The 18,692-nt window shown below is 41.0% G+C and overlaps 1 protein-coding gene across 2 annotated transcripts in view; it reads left to right on the top strand.

Moving 5' to 3' along the window:
* The window catches only part of LOC110463393 (DNA polymerase zeta catalytic subunit-like), a 92,590-nt gene that overhangs the window by 24,358 nt on the left and 49,540 nt on the right, over window positions 1-18,692 (top strand). For both annotated transcript variants that reach the window (XM_021517943.1, XM_021517942.1), the window contains exon 3: window positions 12,372-12,578. In XM_021517943.1, coding sequence (XP_021373618.1) covers window positions 12,440-12,578 — 139 coding nt within the window. In that variant the 5' untranslated portion in view covers window positions 12,372-12,439. The remainder of the gene's footprint in view (window positions 1-12,371; window positions 12,579-18,692) is intronic.

Below are 18,692 nucleotides of genomic sequence, written 5' to 3'. Positions count from 1 at the left end.
CCATCCCGACCCACCCCACCACCACCACACTCATTTACACATAAGGCATGTCAGTGCATGAATTCCAACATGTACATGATCACCAACAAATAATGTATGAATGCTGTGAAGATGATCAGCACTTGCACTTTAATGAGGTTGATATATGCATGACAGTCTAGGTACAGGGCTTGTATAGTTCTGGTGAAGGATGCTGGGAATGAATCATCTGTTCACAGCTGATCAGTGTTAGTGTGGTGTTCCCAGCCTCCTATATCCATCAGTAACCTACATCATCTCTGGTACTTTCTCTAGCTACTGATTCTCCCAGGGGTCATGGATGTAATAGGTATGATCAGGGGGAGAGGTGGGCCTTCTGTCATTGAGGTAGGGTCTACTGTCATGTGGGTGGCTATAATGTATAATTGGTACAATTGTATTAAGCTGTCAGTAGGATATTATTGTAAAGATGGTTGGTCTACTGTAGTGGAGGCCTAGGGGATCTGTTGTCTAGGGGGTTGTTCTACTGTAATAGAGGGATCTGTTGTCGTGAGGGATGTTCTACTGTAATGGAGGAGAATGTTGGCACAAAAGGTTGTGTTCTGTAATGGAGAAGGTCTGTTTTCACAAGGGTAAGTCTGCTGTAATGCAGGGGTTCTGTTGTCATGAGGGTAAGTCTACTGTAATGGGAGGGGATCTGTTGTCCAGAGGTTGTTCTACTGTATTGGGTAGGGGACTGTTTTCATGAGGGTTGTTCTACTGTAATGGAGGGGTTCTGTTGTCAGAAGAGGAAGTCTACTGTATTAGGAGAGGGCCGGTTGTCCTTAGGTTAAGTCTACTGTAAAAGGAAGGGGTCTGTTGTCATGAGGTTAAGTCTACTGTAATAGGAGGGAGTCTGTTGTCATGAGGGTTATTCTACTGTAATGGGAGGGGGTCTGTTGTCATGAGGATTCTTCTGTATTTGGTGAGGGACTGTTGTCTTGAGGTTAAGTCTACTGTAATTGGATGGGGTCTGTTGTCACGAGGGTTAGTCTACTGTAATGGGAGGGGTTCTGTTGTCACAAGAGGAAGTCTACTGTAATGGGTGGGGGTATGTTGTCTTGCAGTTAAGTCTACCCTAATGGGAGGAGGTCTGTTGTCACGAGGGTAAATCTACTGTAATGGGAGGGGTCTGTTGTTATAAGGGTTAGTCTACTGTAATGGGAGGGGATCTGTTGTCATGAGGGTTAGTCTACTGTAATGGGTAAGGGTCTGTTGTCATGAGGTTATAAATTAAGTCTACTGTAATAGGAGGGGGTCTGTTGTCATGAGGGTTAGTCTACTGTAATGGGAGGGGGTCTGTTGTCACAAGGGGAAGTCTACTGTAATGGGAGGGGGGCTGTTGTCATGAGGGTTAGTCTACTGTTATGGGAGGGGGTCTGTTGTTACAAGGGTTAGTCTACTGTAATGGGAGGGGATCTGTTGTCATGAGGGTTAGTCTACTGTAATCGGAGGGGTTCTGTTATCACAAGAGGAACTCTACTGTAATGGGAGGGGGTCTGTTGTCACAAGGGGAAGTCTACTGTAATGGGAGGGGGGCCTGTTGTTACAAGGGTTAGTCTACTGTAAAGGGAGGGGTTCTGTTGCCACAAGAGGAAGTCAGTGTAATGGGAGGGGGTCTGGTGTCATGAGGGTTAGTCTACTGTAATCGGAGGGGTTCTGTTATCACAAGAGGAAGTCTACTGGAATGGGAGGGGGTCTGTTGTCACAAGAGGAAGTATACTGTAATGGGAGGGGGGTCTGTTGTTACAAGGGTTAGTCTGCTGTAAAGGGAGTGGTTCTGTTGCCACGAGAGGAAGTCAGTGTAATGGGAGGGGGTCTGGTGTCATGAGGGTTAGTCTATTGTAATGGGAGGGGGGCTGTTGTTATGAGGGTTAGTCTACTGTAATGGGAGGGGGTCTGTTTTTATGAGGGTTAGTCTACTGTAATGGGTAAGGGTCTGTTGTCATGAGGTTATAAATTAAGTCTACGGTAATAGGAGGGGGTCTGTTGTCATGAGGGTTAGTCTACTGTAATGGGAGGGGTTCTGTTATCACAAGAGGAAGTCTACTGTAATGGGAGGGGGTCTGTTGTCATGAGGGTTAGTCTACTGTTATGGGAGGGGGTCTGTTGTTACAAGGGTTAGTCTACTGTGAAGGGAGGGGTTCTGTTGCCACAAGAGGAAGTCAGTGTAATGGGAGGGGGTCTGTTGTCATGAGGGTTAGTCTATTGTAATGGGAGGGGGTCTGTTGTTATGAGGGTTAGTCTACTGTAATGGGAGGGGGTCTGTTTTCATGAGGGTTAGTCTACTGTAATGGGAGGGGGTCTGTTGTTACAAGGGTTAGTTTACTGTAATGGAGGGGGTCTGTTGTTACAAGGGTTAGTCTATTGTAATGGGAGGGAGTCTGTTGTCACGAGGATTAGTCTACTGTAATGGGAGGGGGTCTGTTGTCATTAGGGTTGTACATGTGTCTGCCACTGAGGGGAGTGTAATGTGATGCTGTTCATATCTACCTGAGCAGGTCTAGATCAGTTAGGCGGTTCTTATTTCAAGCTAGATTTGTTGGAAGGCTGCAGGGCTCACTGGAGTTAAATGTAGTTGATGTGCACAAATTAAACAAAAGACTTATATTCCATGTTGATAAGTTTGTTTGAGTTTTCCATCACAGCTCAGTTTATTTTGTTAATATTTTCCTTTCATTTGGGATTTATATGCAAATACTAACATGTAAATATCTGTATAATTAAAGGGGTCCTTTCTCAAATTATATGGAGTCCTTTGAATAGTTCAGATGGAATCATTGAGTCCCTTTGAAATTGTATACTTTAAAAGGATATGGGGATGGTGTAAATGTAAACGTTGCTTCTGAATAAAGGTGAGTAACTTGTTACGTAATTGTTGACTTAAGGCCTCGGGTATAAAAGCCAGATAAACTTAATGATAAGTTCACTTAAACAACAATCCTATGTATTTCCAACAATGTATTGAAATTCATACCTGATTATGTTATGATGATATCTGTATGGGCCCTGACCACAGGTATACCAAACTCTACTAATGGTCCTGATGAAGTACCTATCATTACACTATTATCATAGGATGACAAATGTATCACCTTATAAAACACATGCTTAGTACATACAGAAATTTTTTCAAAGATTGAAAATGATATGGTATAAATAACGTACATAGCAACTACATGGTATTTGGACTTAACTGTATATGTATAGCCATATGATGAAAGTAGTGTTTTCTAGCAAGGTTCAAAATGTATAAGATTAAATGATCCTCTACTCCAAGTTATTGATAATTATAGGTGATGCTTGTACGGCAACGGCTGCGGCGGTGGCGACGTGAACATTAAGTTTTTGCATTTAAGTTAGTTTCTTTGAAAGTATAAATGCTAGACCAACCAAACTTGTACCATAGATGCATCATATGTAGTAAACTATATCTCAACCCATGCATCAAATGCTGGATGCAGCCTACCTTTCATGGTCCATTGACTTTGTCAGCATCTCCATCAACATTAACTCTGAAACTTTAAGTGCTAGAACAACCAAACTTGACATGTGCATTGATGGTCAAAATGGGGCACAGGCGAGACATATCAATTTGAATGGCTTGTCTACCTTAACCAGATTCTAAGTTGCATTATGTATTGTGCTGTTTACATACATACATTGTTCTAACACTGTATAACTATAGTTCTAAGTCAGCTTGTCTAGGTGTCTGTAAACAGTAAGTGTTCAATGTCTGGGTATAATCAATAAAGCTATCCGGAGTCTGTTGTAGTGTGATCACCCACTACAGGAGGACACCAATGTATGTAGTCAAGGGAGCATACAGTGTGACATGCTCATCCGTGTTAATAACGAAGGAGGCAAAGGTTTTAGTGGAATATTGACTGCATACGTGACCTATTGCTATCCGTCGTCGTCGTCCGTTAACATTTTACCTTTTCAACTTAAGCTGAAATACTGTCAAAGGGGTTTCATTGATACTTCATAGGAATGTTACTGACAACTCCCTGACCAAGTGTTGTTATTTTTTCGGGTCGATCAGAAATCCAATATGGCCGCCACAGCCGCCATTTTGAAAAACTATTTCAAACTTAAAGTCGAGTTCTACTGGGCCTATTTAAATAAAACTTGGTACGAATGATCGACTCATGGTCCTGACAAAGTGCTGTTATTTTTCGGGTGGATCAGAAATCAATAAGGCCGCAACAGCCGCCATTTTGAAAACCTATTTCAAACTTAAAGTCAAGTTCTGCTGGGGCAATTTAACTGTAACTTGGCAGGAATTATTGACTCATGGTCCTGAACAAGTGTTGTTAATTTTTAGGTTGATCAGAAATCCAATATGGAAAATAACTATTTCAAACTTGAAGTCAAGTTCTACTCTATCGATTTAACTGAAACTTGGTAGGAATGATCGACTTTCATGGTCCTGGCAAAGGTTTTTAGGTCACCTGAGCTTTAGCTCAAGTGACCTATTGCTATCCCTTTTGCGTCCGTCGTCGTCAGTCGTCCGTCGTCCGTCGTCCGTTAACATTTTACATTTCAAACTTAAAGTCAAGTTCTGCTGGGTCGATTGAACTGAAAGTTGGTAGGAATGATCGCCTCATGGTCCTGACAAAGTGTTGTTATTTTTCGGGTCGATCAGAAATCCAATATGGCCGCCACGGCCGCCATTTTGAAAACCTATTTCAAACTTAAAGTCAAGTTCTGCTGGACCGATTGAACTGAAAGTTGGTAGGAATGATCGCCTCATGGTCCTGACAAAGTGTTGTTATTTTTCGGGTCGATCAGAAATCCAATATGGCCGCCACGGCCGCCATTTTGAAAACCTATTTCAAACTTAAAGTCAAGTTCTGCTGGACCGATTGAACTGAAAGTTGGTAGGAATGATCGCCTCATGGTCCTGACAAAGTGTTGTTATTTTTCGGGTCGATCAGAAATCCAATATGGCCGCCACGGCCGCCATTTTGAAAACCTATTTCAAACTTAAAGTCAAGTTCTGCTGGACCGATTGAACTGAAAGTTGGTAGGAATGATCGCCTCATGGTCCTGACAAAGTGTTGTTATTTTTCGGGTCGATCAGAAATCCAATATGGCCGCCACGGCCGCCATTTTGAAAACCTATTTCAAACTTAAAGTCAAGTTCTGCTGGACCGATTGAACTGAAAGTTGGTAGGAATGATCGCCTCATGGTCCTGACAAAGTGTTGTTATTTTTCGGGTCGATCAGAAATCCAATATGGCCGCCACGGCCGCCATTTTGAAAACCTATTTCAAACTTAAAGTCAAGTTCTGCTGGACCGATTGAACTGAAAGTTGGTAGGAATGATCGCCTCATGGTCCTGACAAAGTGTTGTTATTTTTCGGGTCGATCAGAAATCCAATATGGCCGCCACGGCCGCCATTTTGAAAACCTATTTCAAACTTAAAGTCAAGTTCTGCTAGGCCGATTGAACTGAAACTTTGTAGGAATGATTGACTGATGGTCCTGACAAAGTGTTGTTAATTTTTGGGTCAGTAAGAAATACAATTTGGCTGCCATGGCCGCAATTTGCTACTAAGTTCTAATAGGCCGATCTCACTTAAAATTGGGTCTAGGAATGATCAGCTCATGGTCCTGACAAAGTTAAGTTAACATTATACTATTTTTTACTCAAATTGGTACATATTTCAACTACAAAAATAAATACTGTAGGACTCAGGTGACCGTTAAGGCCCATGGGCCTCTTGTTTTTTTTCATGTCTATCAAAAATCCAATAAGGTTGCCACGGGTGCAATTTTGGAATAAAACTATTTAAAACTTTATTTAAAACTTAAAATCAAGTTCTAATAGGCCGATTTAACTGAAACTCGGTCTAGGAATGATCAACTCATGGTCATAACAAACTTTACTTAACATTTTACTTAACTTTATTTACTTAAATTTTGGTAGGTATGATTGACATCATTATCTCCACTTCATATTTCAACAACAAAAATTAATACTGTAGGACTCAGGTGACCGTTAAGGCCCATGGGCCTCTTGTTTCCCATACTTCCTCCTGACATTCACTCTTCTTTCCCTGTTATCCCACACTCCATGCATGTCATTATGGCATTCTTATCTCCCTCAGCCCACCTCAACATTTTAAACAAAAGATACTCAATATACTTGTACACATTGCAACAAATTACAGGATGTAGGCCTTTGTTTTCTGACACTGTTTTGCCAATAGACAGCATGTTTGTATTGGAAAATTAGAATTGAAAACTAATGGATCAAGGTTGACATGAAGCTACTGTATGTGATGAGTTAAAACATGTGTAAAGAATGTATCGAAATAAGCATGCTAGCTTGGGCTATAAACCTTGGCACTAATATAGTTATATATAAGATTTGTTGTATTTTCTGATTTCCAAAAGTTGCTCAGTAATTTATAATTAATCTGGAACTCTGTTAACCCAGATATTTTCTCAGAGAACCGAGGTGACCAGATAAAAGAAGTTTTACTATAAATAGCAATTCAAGTTGTAAAAATAATTCCAAGTGGTTACCAGTATATAGCTGGTAATGGGTAGTTTAATGAATGACTCCTGGCTAGGACTGGACTAGTGAACGCAACAGGTAATAATCATGGTGGATAAGGTGAAGTGACTAAAATAGTCGACTGATGAGGTTAGATTGGACAGAAGATTAAGTTAAGGTGATTCTAAGGACAATGGATTAGCAAAGGTAACTAAGACATTGGATTAGTGAAGGTAGCTAATTAGACAGTGGAGTAGTGAAGATGGCTAAAAAAGTAGATTGTTGATGATAAATAATACATAAGGAAAGTGAGGGAAGCTAGAACATTGGATTTGTGAAGGTGTCTAGAACATTGGATTAGTGAAGGTAGTTAGGACAGGACTAGGGAAGGTACCTAGGATAGGACTAGGGATGGTAGCTAGGATAGGACTATGGATGGTAGCTAGGATAGGACTATGGAAGGTAGCTAGGATCGAACTAGGGAAGGTAGCTAGGATAGGACTAGGGAAGGTAGATAGGACAGGACTATGGAAGGTAGTTAGGACAGGACTAGGGAAGGTAGTTAGGACAGGACTAGGGAAGGTAGCTAGGACAGGACTAGGGAAGGTAGCTAGGATAGGACTAGGGAGGGTAGCTAGGACAGGACTAGGTAAGGTAGTTAGGACAGGACTGGGGAAGATAGCTAGGATAGGATAAGGGAAGGTAGGTAGGACAGGATTAGGGAAGATAGCTAGGAAAGGATTAGGTAGGGTAGCTAGGACAGGATAAGGGAAGATAGCTAGGATAGGATAAGGGAAGGTATAGCTAGGACAGGATTAGTGAAGGTAACTAGGACAGGATAAGGGAAGATAGCTAGGACAGGATAAGGGAAGGTAGCTAGGACAGGACTAGGGAAGGTAGTTGGGACATGATTAGTAAAGGTGATCAAAATTATGGATTAGTGAATGTGACTAGGTAAGTAGATTAGTGAAGGTAATTAAGACCATGGATTAATGAAGGGTACTAGGGTAGTGGATTAGTGAAGGCAATTAAGACCATGGCTTAGTGAAGGTGGCTAGGACAGTGGATTAGTGAAGGTAATTAAGGTCATGAATTAGTGGAGGTGACTAGGATAGGACTATGGAAGGTAGCTAGGACAGGACTAGGGAAGGTATCTAGGATAGGACTATGGAAGGTAGCCAATATAGGACTATGGAAGGTAGCTAGGACAGGATTATGGAAGGTATCTAGGATAGGACTATGGAAGGTAGCTAGGACAGGATTATGGAAGGTATCTAGGATAGGACTATGGAAGGTAGCTAGGATAGGATTAGGGTAGGTAGGAAGGACAGGATTAGAGAAGATAGCTAGGACAGGATAAGGGAAGGTAGCTAGGATAGGATTAGGGAAGGTAGTTAGGACACAATTAGGGAAGATAGCTAGGATAGGTCTAGGGAAGACAGCTAGGATAGGATTAGGGGAGGTAGTTAGGACACAATTAGGGAAGATAGATAGGATAGGTCTAGGGACGACAGCTAGGATAGGGCTATGGAAGGTAGCTAGGACAGGATTAGGTAAGTAGCTAGGATAGGATTAAGGAATGTAGCTAGGACAGGATTGAGGAAGGTATCCAGGATAGGACTATGGAAGGTAGCCAATATAGGACTATGGAAGGTAGCCAATATAGGACTATGGAAGGTAGCCAATATAGGACTATGGAAGGTAGCCAATATAGGCCTATGGAAGGGAGCTAGGACAGGATAAGGGATGGTAGCTAGGATAGGATTATGGAAGGTAGCTAGGATTGGATTAGGGAAGGAAGGAAGGACAGGCTTTGAGAAGGTAGCTAGGACAGGATTGAGGAAGGTATCCAGGATAGGACTATGGGAGGTAGCTAGGATAGGATTAGGGTAGGTAGGAAGGACAGGATTAGGGAAGATAGCTAGGACAGGATAAGGGAAGGTAGCTAGGATAGGATTAGAGAAGGTAGTTAGGACACAATTAGGGAAGATAGCTAGGATAGGTCTAGGGAAGACAGCTAGGATAGGACTATGGAAGGTAGCTAGGATAGGATTAGAGAAGGTAGTTAGGACACAATTAGGGAAGATAGCTAGGATAGGATTAGGGAAGGTAGTTAGGACACAATTAGGGAAGATAGCTAGGATAGGTCTAGGGAAGACGGCTAGGATAGGACTATGGAAGGTAGTTGGGACAGGATTAGGAAAGGTATCTAGGATAGGACTATGGAAGGTAGCCAGGACAGGACTAGGGAAGATAGCTAGGATAGGATTAGGGAAGGTAGGAAGGATAGGATTAGGGAAGGTAGCTGGGACAGGATTAGGTAAGTAGCTAGGATAGGATTAAGGAAGGTAGCTAGGACAGGATTGAGGAAGGTAGCTAGGACAGGATAAAGGAAGGTAGCAAGGTCAGGACTAGGGAAGGTAACTACGACAGGATTAGGTAAGGTATTTAGGACAGGATTAGGGAAGGTAGCTAGGACAAGACCAGGGGAGGTAGTTGGGACAAGATTGGGAAAGATAGCTAGGACAGGATAAGGACTATGGAAGGTAGCCAGGATAGGATGAGGTAAGGTAGCTAGGACTGGATAGGGGAAGGTAGCTAGAACAGGATTAGGGAAGGTAGCTAGGACAGGACTAGGTAAGGTACAATGTAGTTAGGACAGGACGGGGGAAGATAGCTAGGATAGGATTAGGGAAGGTAGGTAGGACAGGATTAGGGAAGATAGCTAGGAAAGAATTAGGGAAGGTAGCTAGGAAAGGATTAGGTAAGTAGCTAGGACAGGATAAGGTAAGATAGCTAGGAAAGGATTAGGTAAGGTAGCTAGGACAGGATAAGGGAAGATAGCTAGGACAGGATAAGGGAAGGTAGCTAGGACAGGACTAGGGAAGGTAGTTGGGACATGATTAGTAAAGGTGATCAAAATTATGGATTAGTGAATGTGACTAGGTAAGTAGATTAGTGAAGGTAATTAAGACCATGGATTAATGAAGGGTACTAGGGTAGTGGATAAGTGAAGGCAATTAAGACCATGGCTTAGGTGAAGGAGGCTAGGACAGTGGATTAGTGAAGGTAATTAAGGTCATGAATTAGTGGAGGTGACTAGGACAGTAACTAGCTAGGTCAGGGGTGGTGGGGAGGGTGGTTGTGATGGTTGAAGGATAGTGGATTGTTTAAGGTGGATTGTCTGTGAGAGACTATTGATTTGATTGTGGTCAGAGGAAGCTGACACTAGGTGTGTACACCAGTCTCTCACAGCTGGGTTTTCTAGGATCAATACTGTGCCAGGGATGTGCTATAATTAGTAAGTGTGTCTTCCAAACTCTGAGAGTTGCACTCGTACACAACATGTAAAAATAATGGTGTCTAGCGAGTTATGTGGATGTGTTTGGCACAAATTCTTGTTTCTCCTGGAACTAGTGGTGGAGTTTGTAAATTAGCAGCAGGCAGACTCAAGGTGATACTTGTACTGCAATTTAAATGGATTTCCTAGGAATTCCAGTCATTAATTCATGGCTGCATGTTTCAACTGGTTTGAAGCAGTAGTGGTTCCAGCAGAGTCAGTAAGAATTTATCTGGCGAGTTATCATACACTATGATGCATATCTACAATGTTTATATTTATCTCATTCTGGCTGTGCAATTTTCCTGATCTATTTATGAAAATATTAGTATATTCAGCTTTTAAGATTACATAATTGAGTTTTAGAGTTTTCACATCATTTATGTAATTGAAAGTACATATAATTACATACAATTATACTGCAGTTGAAACAGGTTTCCTGTGTAATCCACACTGTAAACATGGACACTTTACGACCTGCACCTTTGATCAGTTTAGATATATCAGTATGAACTGATATCCTGGACAAGTTGTTGGCTGTAACCTGATTATTTGATAGGAGGCCATATTTAGTTATTTTTGGGAGACCGATGTTTTAGTGATGTTTTTCATTTGTGACTTGCCCACATTATTTTCAGAACCAACCCTATCTCATAGTAATGGGACATGGCAAAATTTGACAGTTGTATTTGGGACTCTCCTGAAAAAAATCATACAAAAAAAACTGAATTTGAAATGTCCTTATTACATATAGGTATATGTGCAATAATATTTACAGTACCGTAATGGTCAAATGACTAGATCCTACATCCTGTGCACATATTTAAGCTTAAATAATTGGCACAGGTTATATTAAGCTTGTTGAATTAAGTTTATTAATTGACATTGTTGGTATCCCTCGTACCTAAATTCAACTAACTAATTGGTGTAATACACATTTATAACATTCCAGGTTATTATATTTAGCTAACTCGGTGACATTATTCCTGCCAGGTTTCAGTTAATTAATTTGCTATCCTGAGAACCTATATTTAGTCTATCAATATAGTTGATGATTGAATTATTGATACATTCAACTGTGTGCAATGTTTTTGTGGAATTAAATGTCTTGCAAACATTTTAACTAAAAGTACCTATCATGAGGTCAGTCTGTATAAAATGCCATAGTGTGGAAAGCAGAGAACATGTGTCAAGAACTCCCGGACATTTGTTCCTGTCTGCCTTCTTCTACATGCAAAGCATGTTTTTAACTTGTATACAATCCCCCTGACCAGCCTGAAGGATTGGTTGTATGCATGCTCAGGAGTTCGGCTGTTTTTTTTCTAAGACATTGATTTTTTCTCTACCATCGTACATAAAACGTTCCTATATCTGACAGATGAAAAGAGGAGAAATTCAATTTCCTATGATGCCTCCCAGTAAAAGCATTTCTAGTTTAGCTATGGTGTGGCACTCAGCTAACATTTTGTCAGGAAAGAACACATTCCATTTCCTCAGATTTGTTACTGTAATAATAGCGGGACTTATCATTTTCACCCTAAAATGTTTTGACAATTATAGGGATGTATGAATTCTCATGACTCAATAAAGAACACTTATTTCTGGAAAAATGGTTTGTAGGAAATGAAGCAAAGTTTGATGATTTTTTTTAAATTAAAAAGAAATACAGGATAAGTAATGTGTTGCCCATAAAATATCCTTGTACTGTGGTAACCTGTTTAATTAAGAAAGAGAAAAAAGTATTTATATGCAAAGATATGCTTACTTTGGTTAAGAAAGATAACAGTGTCAGAATAATCATTTCAGTGGTGAAACAACATTGTGTATGTTAATGTATGTGTGTGAACATTGTGTATGTTTATGTATGTGTGGGAACATTGTGTATGTTTATGTATGTGTGGGAACATTGTGATAATGTTTATGTATGTGTGGGAACATTGTGTATGTTTATGTATGTGTGTGAACATACACAATGTTCCCACAGATACATAAACATACACAATTTTCACACACATACATAAACATAGACAATGTTCCCACACATACATGAACATACACAATGTTCACACTCATACATTAACATACACAATTTTCACACACATACATAAACATAGACAATGTTCCCACACATACATGAACATACACAATGTTCACACCCATACATAAACATACACAATGTTCCCACACACACATAAACATTATCACAATGTCCCCACACATACATAAACATGATCACAATGTTCCCACACATACATAAACATTGTGTATGTTTATGTATGTGTGTGAACATTGTGTATGACATCTTACATCCTAATGGTTACAAACAGGTCAAGGGAAAATGAAATGTTGATGGAAAGGCTTTGAATGTGTTCTAATCATGACAACAGGAAGCAGATTTTTTGTGTACTCTTATTATTTTATGCATCTATTTAAGAGGAAATAAAAATGGAATTAAGGAAAATGTGTGGACTGATAAATAATCAGAACTGTATTTGTATATTATAGAATGGCTTTGACCAGTATGAAACGAGAAGTTGCAGACTAGGAAGTGACTGGTCAAATAAAGGACCATAATGTTTTCCATGAGGATAGTGACCACGGACCACTACCAGGCCACACCGATTTCTGAACTTGATGTCCTCCATTCTGACTTCAGGGGTTCAGATGTGTACAAAGTACCAGTCATTCGAGTGTATGGAGCGACACCAGCAGGTAAATACTGAGTACTAGTAATCTGAGTATATGGAGCCATACCTTTAGGTATGTTATTTATGAGTAATCAGAGTGCATAAAGTAACAACTTTAGGTAAGTTTTGAGTACCAGAAATCTGAATGTATGGAGCCACATGTGTAGAAAGGTACTGAGTACCAGTAATCTGAGTATATAAAGCCACACCTGTAGAAAAGGTTCTGAGTACCAGTAATCTGAGTATATAAAGCCACATTTGTAGAAAGGTACTGAGTCCCAGTAGTGTGAGTATATAAAGCCACATGTGTAGAAAGGTACTGAGCACCAGTAGTCTGAGCATATAAAGCCACATGTGTAGAAAGGTACTGAGTACCAGTAGGCTGAGTATATAAAGCCACATGCACACCTGTAGACAGGTACTGAGTACCAGTAATCTGAGTATATAAAGCCACATTTGTAGAAAGGTACTGAGTCCCAGTAGTGTGAGTATATAAAGCCACATGTGTAGAAAGGTACTTAGTACCAGTAGTCTGAGAATATAAAGCCACATGCACACCTGTAGAAAGTTACTGAATACCAGTAGTCTGAGTATATAAAGCCACACCTGTAGAAAAGGTACTGAGTACCCGTAATTTGAGTATATAAAGCCACATGTGTAGAAAGGTACTGAGCACCAGTAGTCTGAGCATATAAAGCCACATGTGTAGAAAGGTACTGAGTACCAGTTATCTGAGTATATAAAGCCACATGTGTAGAAAAGGTACTGAGTACCGGTAGTGTGAGTATATAAAGCCACATGTGTAGAAAGGTACTTAGTACCAGTAATCTGAGTATATAAAGCCACATGCAAAACAGTGACCTGTAGGAAGGTACTGAGTACCAGTAGGCTGAGTATATAAAGCCACATGCACACCTGTAGAAAGTTACTGAATACCAGTAGTCTGAGTATATAAAGCCACATGTGTAGAAAAGGTACTGAGTACCCGTAATCTGAGTATATAAAGCCACACCTGTAGAAAAGGTACTGAGTACCCGTAATTTGAGTATATAAAGCCACATGTGTAGAAAGGTACTTAGTACCAGTAGTCTGAGAATATAAAGCCACATGCACACCTGTAGACAGGTACTGAGTACCAGTAATCTGAGTATATAAAGCCACATGCACAACAGTGACCTGTAGGAAGGTACTGAGTACCAGTAGTCTGAGTATATAAAGCCACATGCACACCTGTAGAAAGGTACTGAGTACCAGTAGTCTGAGGATATAAAGCCACATGCACACCTGTAGACAGGTACTGAGTACCAGCAATCTGAGTATATAAAGCCACATGCACACCTGTAGAAAGGTACTGAATACCAGTAGTCTGAGTATATAAAGCCACACCTGTAGAAAGGTACTGAGTACCAGTAGTCTGAGTATATGAAGCCACATGTGGCTTTATATACTCAGACTTCTGGTACTTAGTTCCTTTCTACACATGTGGCTTTATATACTCAGATTAATGGTACTCAGTACCTGTCTACAGGTGCGCATGTGGCTTTATATACTCAGATTACGGGTACTCAGTACGTGTCTACAGGTGTGCATGTGGCTTTATATCCTCAGTAACTGGTACTCAGTACCTGTCTATAGGTGTGCTTGTGGCTTTATATACTCAGACTACTGGTGCTAAGTACCTTTCTACACATGTGGCTTTATACACTCAGATTACTGGTACTCAGTACCTGTCTACAGGCGTGCATGTGGCTTTATATACTCAGAATACTGGGACTCAGTACCTTCCTACAGGTCACTGCTGTGCATGTGGCTTTATATACTCAGGCTACTGGTGCTAAGTCCCTTTCTACACATGTGGCTTTATATACTCAGATAACTGAGTACCAGTAATCTGAGTATAAAAAGCCACATGTGTAGAAAGGTACTTAGCACCAGTAGTCTGAGTATATAAAGCCACACCTGTAGACAGGTACTGAGTACCAGCAATCTGAGTATATAAAGCCACATGCACTCCTGTAGACAGGTACTGAGTACCAGTTATCTGAGTAGATAAAGCCACATGTGTAGAAAGGTACTTAGCACCAGTAGTCTGAGTATATAAAGCCACATGCCCCCCTGTAGACAGGTACTGAGTACCAGTAGTCTGAGTATATGAAGCCACATGTGGAGAAAGGTACTTAGTACCAGTAGTCTGAGTATATAAAGCCACACCTGTAGACAGGTACTGAGTACCCGTAATCTGAGTATATAAAGCCACACCTGTAGAAAAGGAACTGAGTACCAGTAATCTGAGTATATAAAGCCACATGTGTAGAAAGGTACTAAGTACCAGAAGTCTGAGTATATAAAGCCACATGTGTAGAAAGGTACTTAGTACCAGTAGGCTGAGTATATAAAGCCACATGCACACCTGTAGAAAGGTCCTGAGTACCAGTAATCTGAGTATATAAAGCCACACCTGTAGAAAGGTACTGAGTACAGGAATCTGAGTATATAAAGCCAGATGTGTAGAAAGGTACTTAGTACCAGAAGGCTGAGTATATAAAGACACATGCACACCTGTAGAAAGGTCCTGAGTACCAGTAGGCTAAGTATATAAAGCCACATCCACACCTGTAGAAAGGTCCTGAGTACCAGTAGGCTAAGTATATAAAGCCACATCCACACCTGTAGAAAGGTCCTTAGTACCAGTAATCTGAGAATATAAAGCCACATGCACACCCGTAGACAGGTACTGAGTACCAGTTATCTGAGGATATAAAGCCACACCTGTAGAAAGGTCCTGAGTACCTTTCTACACATGTGGCTTTATATACTTAGCCTACTGGTACTCAGGACCTGTCTACAGGTGGGCAGGTGGCTTTATATACTCAGACTTATGGTACTTAGTACCTTTCTACACATCTGGCTTTATATACTCAGCATACTGGTACTAAGTACCTTTCTACACATCTGGCTTTATATACTCAGCCTTCTGGTACTAAGTACCTTTCTACACATGCGGCTTTATATACTCAGACTACTGGTATTCAGTAACTTTCTACAGGTGTGCATTTGGCTTTATATACTCAGTTTACTGGTATTCAGTACCTTTCTACAGGTGTAGCTTTATATACTCAGATAACTGAGTACCAGTAATCTGCGTATATAAAGCCACACCTGTAGAAAAGGTACTGAGTACCAGTAATCTGAGAATATAAAGCCACATGCACGCCTGTAGAAAGGTACTGAATACCAGTAATCTGAGTACCCCCAGCCACATGTGTAGAAAGGGACTTAGTACCAGTAGGCTGCGTATATAAAGCCACACCTGTAGAAAGGTACTGAGTACCAGTAATATGAGTATTAAAAGTTCTCTATATGTTGGGATGTTGAGAAGGAAGAATTGTGTATACGGGTATTAAAATGGAAACACAGTTAATGTCACATGTAGGGGAGGGAGAAGTGTGTATGGAAGAATTGTATATACAAGTATTACCAAGGAAACACAATTAATGTCACATGTAGGGGAGGGAGTTGTGTGTATGGAAGAATTGTGTATACAAGTATTACCAAGGAAACACAGTTAATGTCACATGTAGGGGAGGGAGAAGTGTGTATGGAAGAATTGTATATACAGGTTATTACCAGGGAAACACAGTTAATGTCACATGTAGGGGAGGGAGAAGTGTGTATGGGAGAATTGTGTATACAGGTTATTACCAGGGAAACAGTTTAAATGTCACATGTAGGGGAGGGAATAGTGTGTATGGAAGAATTGTGTATACAGGTATTACCAAGGAAACACAGTTAATGTCACATGCAGGGGAGGGAGTTGTGTGTATGGGAGAATTGTGTATCCAGTTTCTTACCAGGGAAACAGTTTACATGTCACATGTAGGGGAGGGAGAAGTGTGTATGGGAGAATTGTATATACAGGTTATTCCCAGGAAAACACAGTAAATGTCACATGTAGGGGAGGGAATAGTGTGTATGGAAGAATAGTGTATACAGGTATTACCAAGTAAACACAGTTAATGTCACATGTAGGGGAGGGAGAAGTGTGTAGGGGAGAATTGTGTATACAGGTTATTCCCAGGGAAACAGTTTAAATGTCACATGTAGGGGATGGAATAGTGTGTATGGAAGAATAGTGTATACAGGTATTACCAAGGAGACACGGTTAATGTCACATGTAGGGGAGGGGGTTGGGGGTTTGGGAGAATTGTGTATACAGGATATTACCAGGGAAACAGTTTAAATTTCACATGTAGGGGAGGGAATAGTGTGTATGGAAGAATTGTGGATACAGGTATTACCAAGGAAAGACATTTAATGTCACATGTAGGGGAGGGGGTTGGGGGTTTGGGAGAATTGTGTATACAGGAATTACCAAGGAAACACAGTTAATGTCCCATGTAGGGGAGGGAGAAGTGCGTATGGGAGAATTGTACATGTGTAATTAAAATGGAAACACAGTTAATGTCACATGTAGGAGAGGGAGAAGTGTGTATGGAAGAATCGTGTATACAGGTATTACCAAGGAGACACGGTTAATGTCACATGTAGGGGAGGGAGAAGTGTGTATGGGAGAATTGTACATGTGTACAGTTTCAGTTACAGCTTCATTGTGAAGTAATCGTAAACAGTTATGAAAGATTAAGGTGTGATCATACAGAGGAGTGGGGTTAAGATATCAACAAACAAGTGTTTTGGGGTGGGGTTAACTCAGACTTTTGAATGCCTGTACTCCTCTTAACTGAATCTGATGATTCACATGTGGATATCTTATATTGCATGCATATGCATGTGAAAATAAAATTAATATTGTTCAGCCATGAACTCTTAATATCAAATTGTGGTAATTCAGTAAGGTAAGCATTTACATAATTGTTTTAACACATCTTAGTTGTGCATATGTTTATCTTTGTGTTGTTTTTAATGGCTCAACATCCAAGTTTTAAGTGACCTGCTGTGTCACAATATTTTACAAAGATGTCTTCTTCCATTACAAAGATGTCTTCTTCCATTACAAAGATGTCTTCGTTCATTAAAGCAGTGTACAAACTCCCACCTGTGTGCATGTTAATTAAATCTCTTCAGTTTAGCTGTATACTAATTCCCATCTATGTGCATGTTAATTAAACCTTAATTTAAATAATTTGAGAAAATTTATGAGTTTTAAACAAACTACAAAAAATTTATAAAAATATTGCTGCTGGTGAACTTTGCGGTATATCAAGATATGTATCAACTGATGTCCATCCTATGTTTTGACTGTATTAGAAGTGATACAAGCTAAATTCTTAGTAGGATAAAAGTACAGTCTTCATCCCGTCTTCAGCATACAAACATAGTCTAGGGTTCCATAACATGAGAATCTCTTATAATTAAAGCAAGATGTCTAGACAAAATGGTATATAGAGTCAGGTTTGTGTTTTTGTATATACATTTGGCACATCTATCAGTGAAATCGTTGGGAAACTCTACAGAGAAATTTCCCAGACCACACATTTACACTTCACCCCTACAGGTTACTGTACAGAGAAACCCCCAGTCCACATAATACACCCCTACAGGTTACTATACAGAGAAACCCCCAGGCCACACACTACACCCCTACAGGTTACTATACAGAGAAACCCCCAGGCCACACACTACACCCCTACAGGTTAATGTACAGAGAAACCCCCCCAGACCACACACTTCACCCCTACAGGTTACTGTGCAGAGAAACCCCAGGCCACACACTACACCCCTACAGGTTACTATACAGAGAAACCCCCAGGCCACACACTACACCCCTACAGGTTAATGTACAGAGAAACCCCCCCAGACCACACACTTCACCCCTACAGGTTACTGTGCAGAGAAACCCCAGGCCACACACTACACCCCTACAGGTTACTATACAGAGAAACCCCCAGGCCACACACTACACCCCTACAGGTTAATGTACAGAGAAACCCCCAGTCCACACACTACACCCCTACATGTTACTGAACAGAAAAACTCCCAGGACACTCACTACACCCCCCCCCCCCCCCCCCCCCCCCCCCCCCCCCCCCCCCCCCCCCCCCCCCCCCCCCCCCCCCCCCCCCCCCCCCCCCCCCCCCCCCCCCCCCCCCCCCCCCCCCCCCCCCCCCCCCCCCCCCCCCCC

Source organism: Mizuhopecten yessoensis, unplaced genomic scaffold, assembly GCF_002113885.1.
Source record: "Mizuhopecten yessoensis strain PY_sf001 unplaced genomic scaffold, ASM211388v2 scaffold10901, whole genome shotgun sequence".
NCBI classification, from domain to species: domain Eukaryota; kingdom Metazoa; phylum Mollusca; class Bivalvia; order Pectinida; family Pectinidae; genus Mizuhopecten; species Mizuhopecten yessoensis.
The sequence above is the reverse complement of the archived record's forward strand: the minus strand, read 5'-3'. Positions and strand labels throughout refer to the sequence as shown.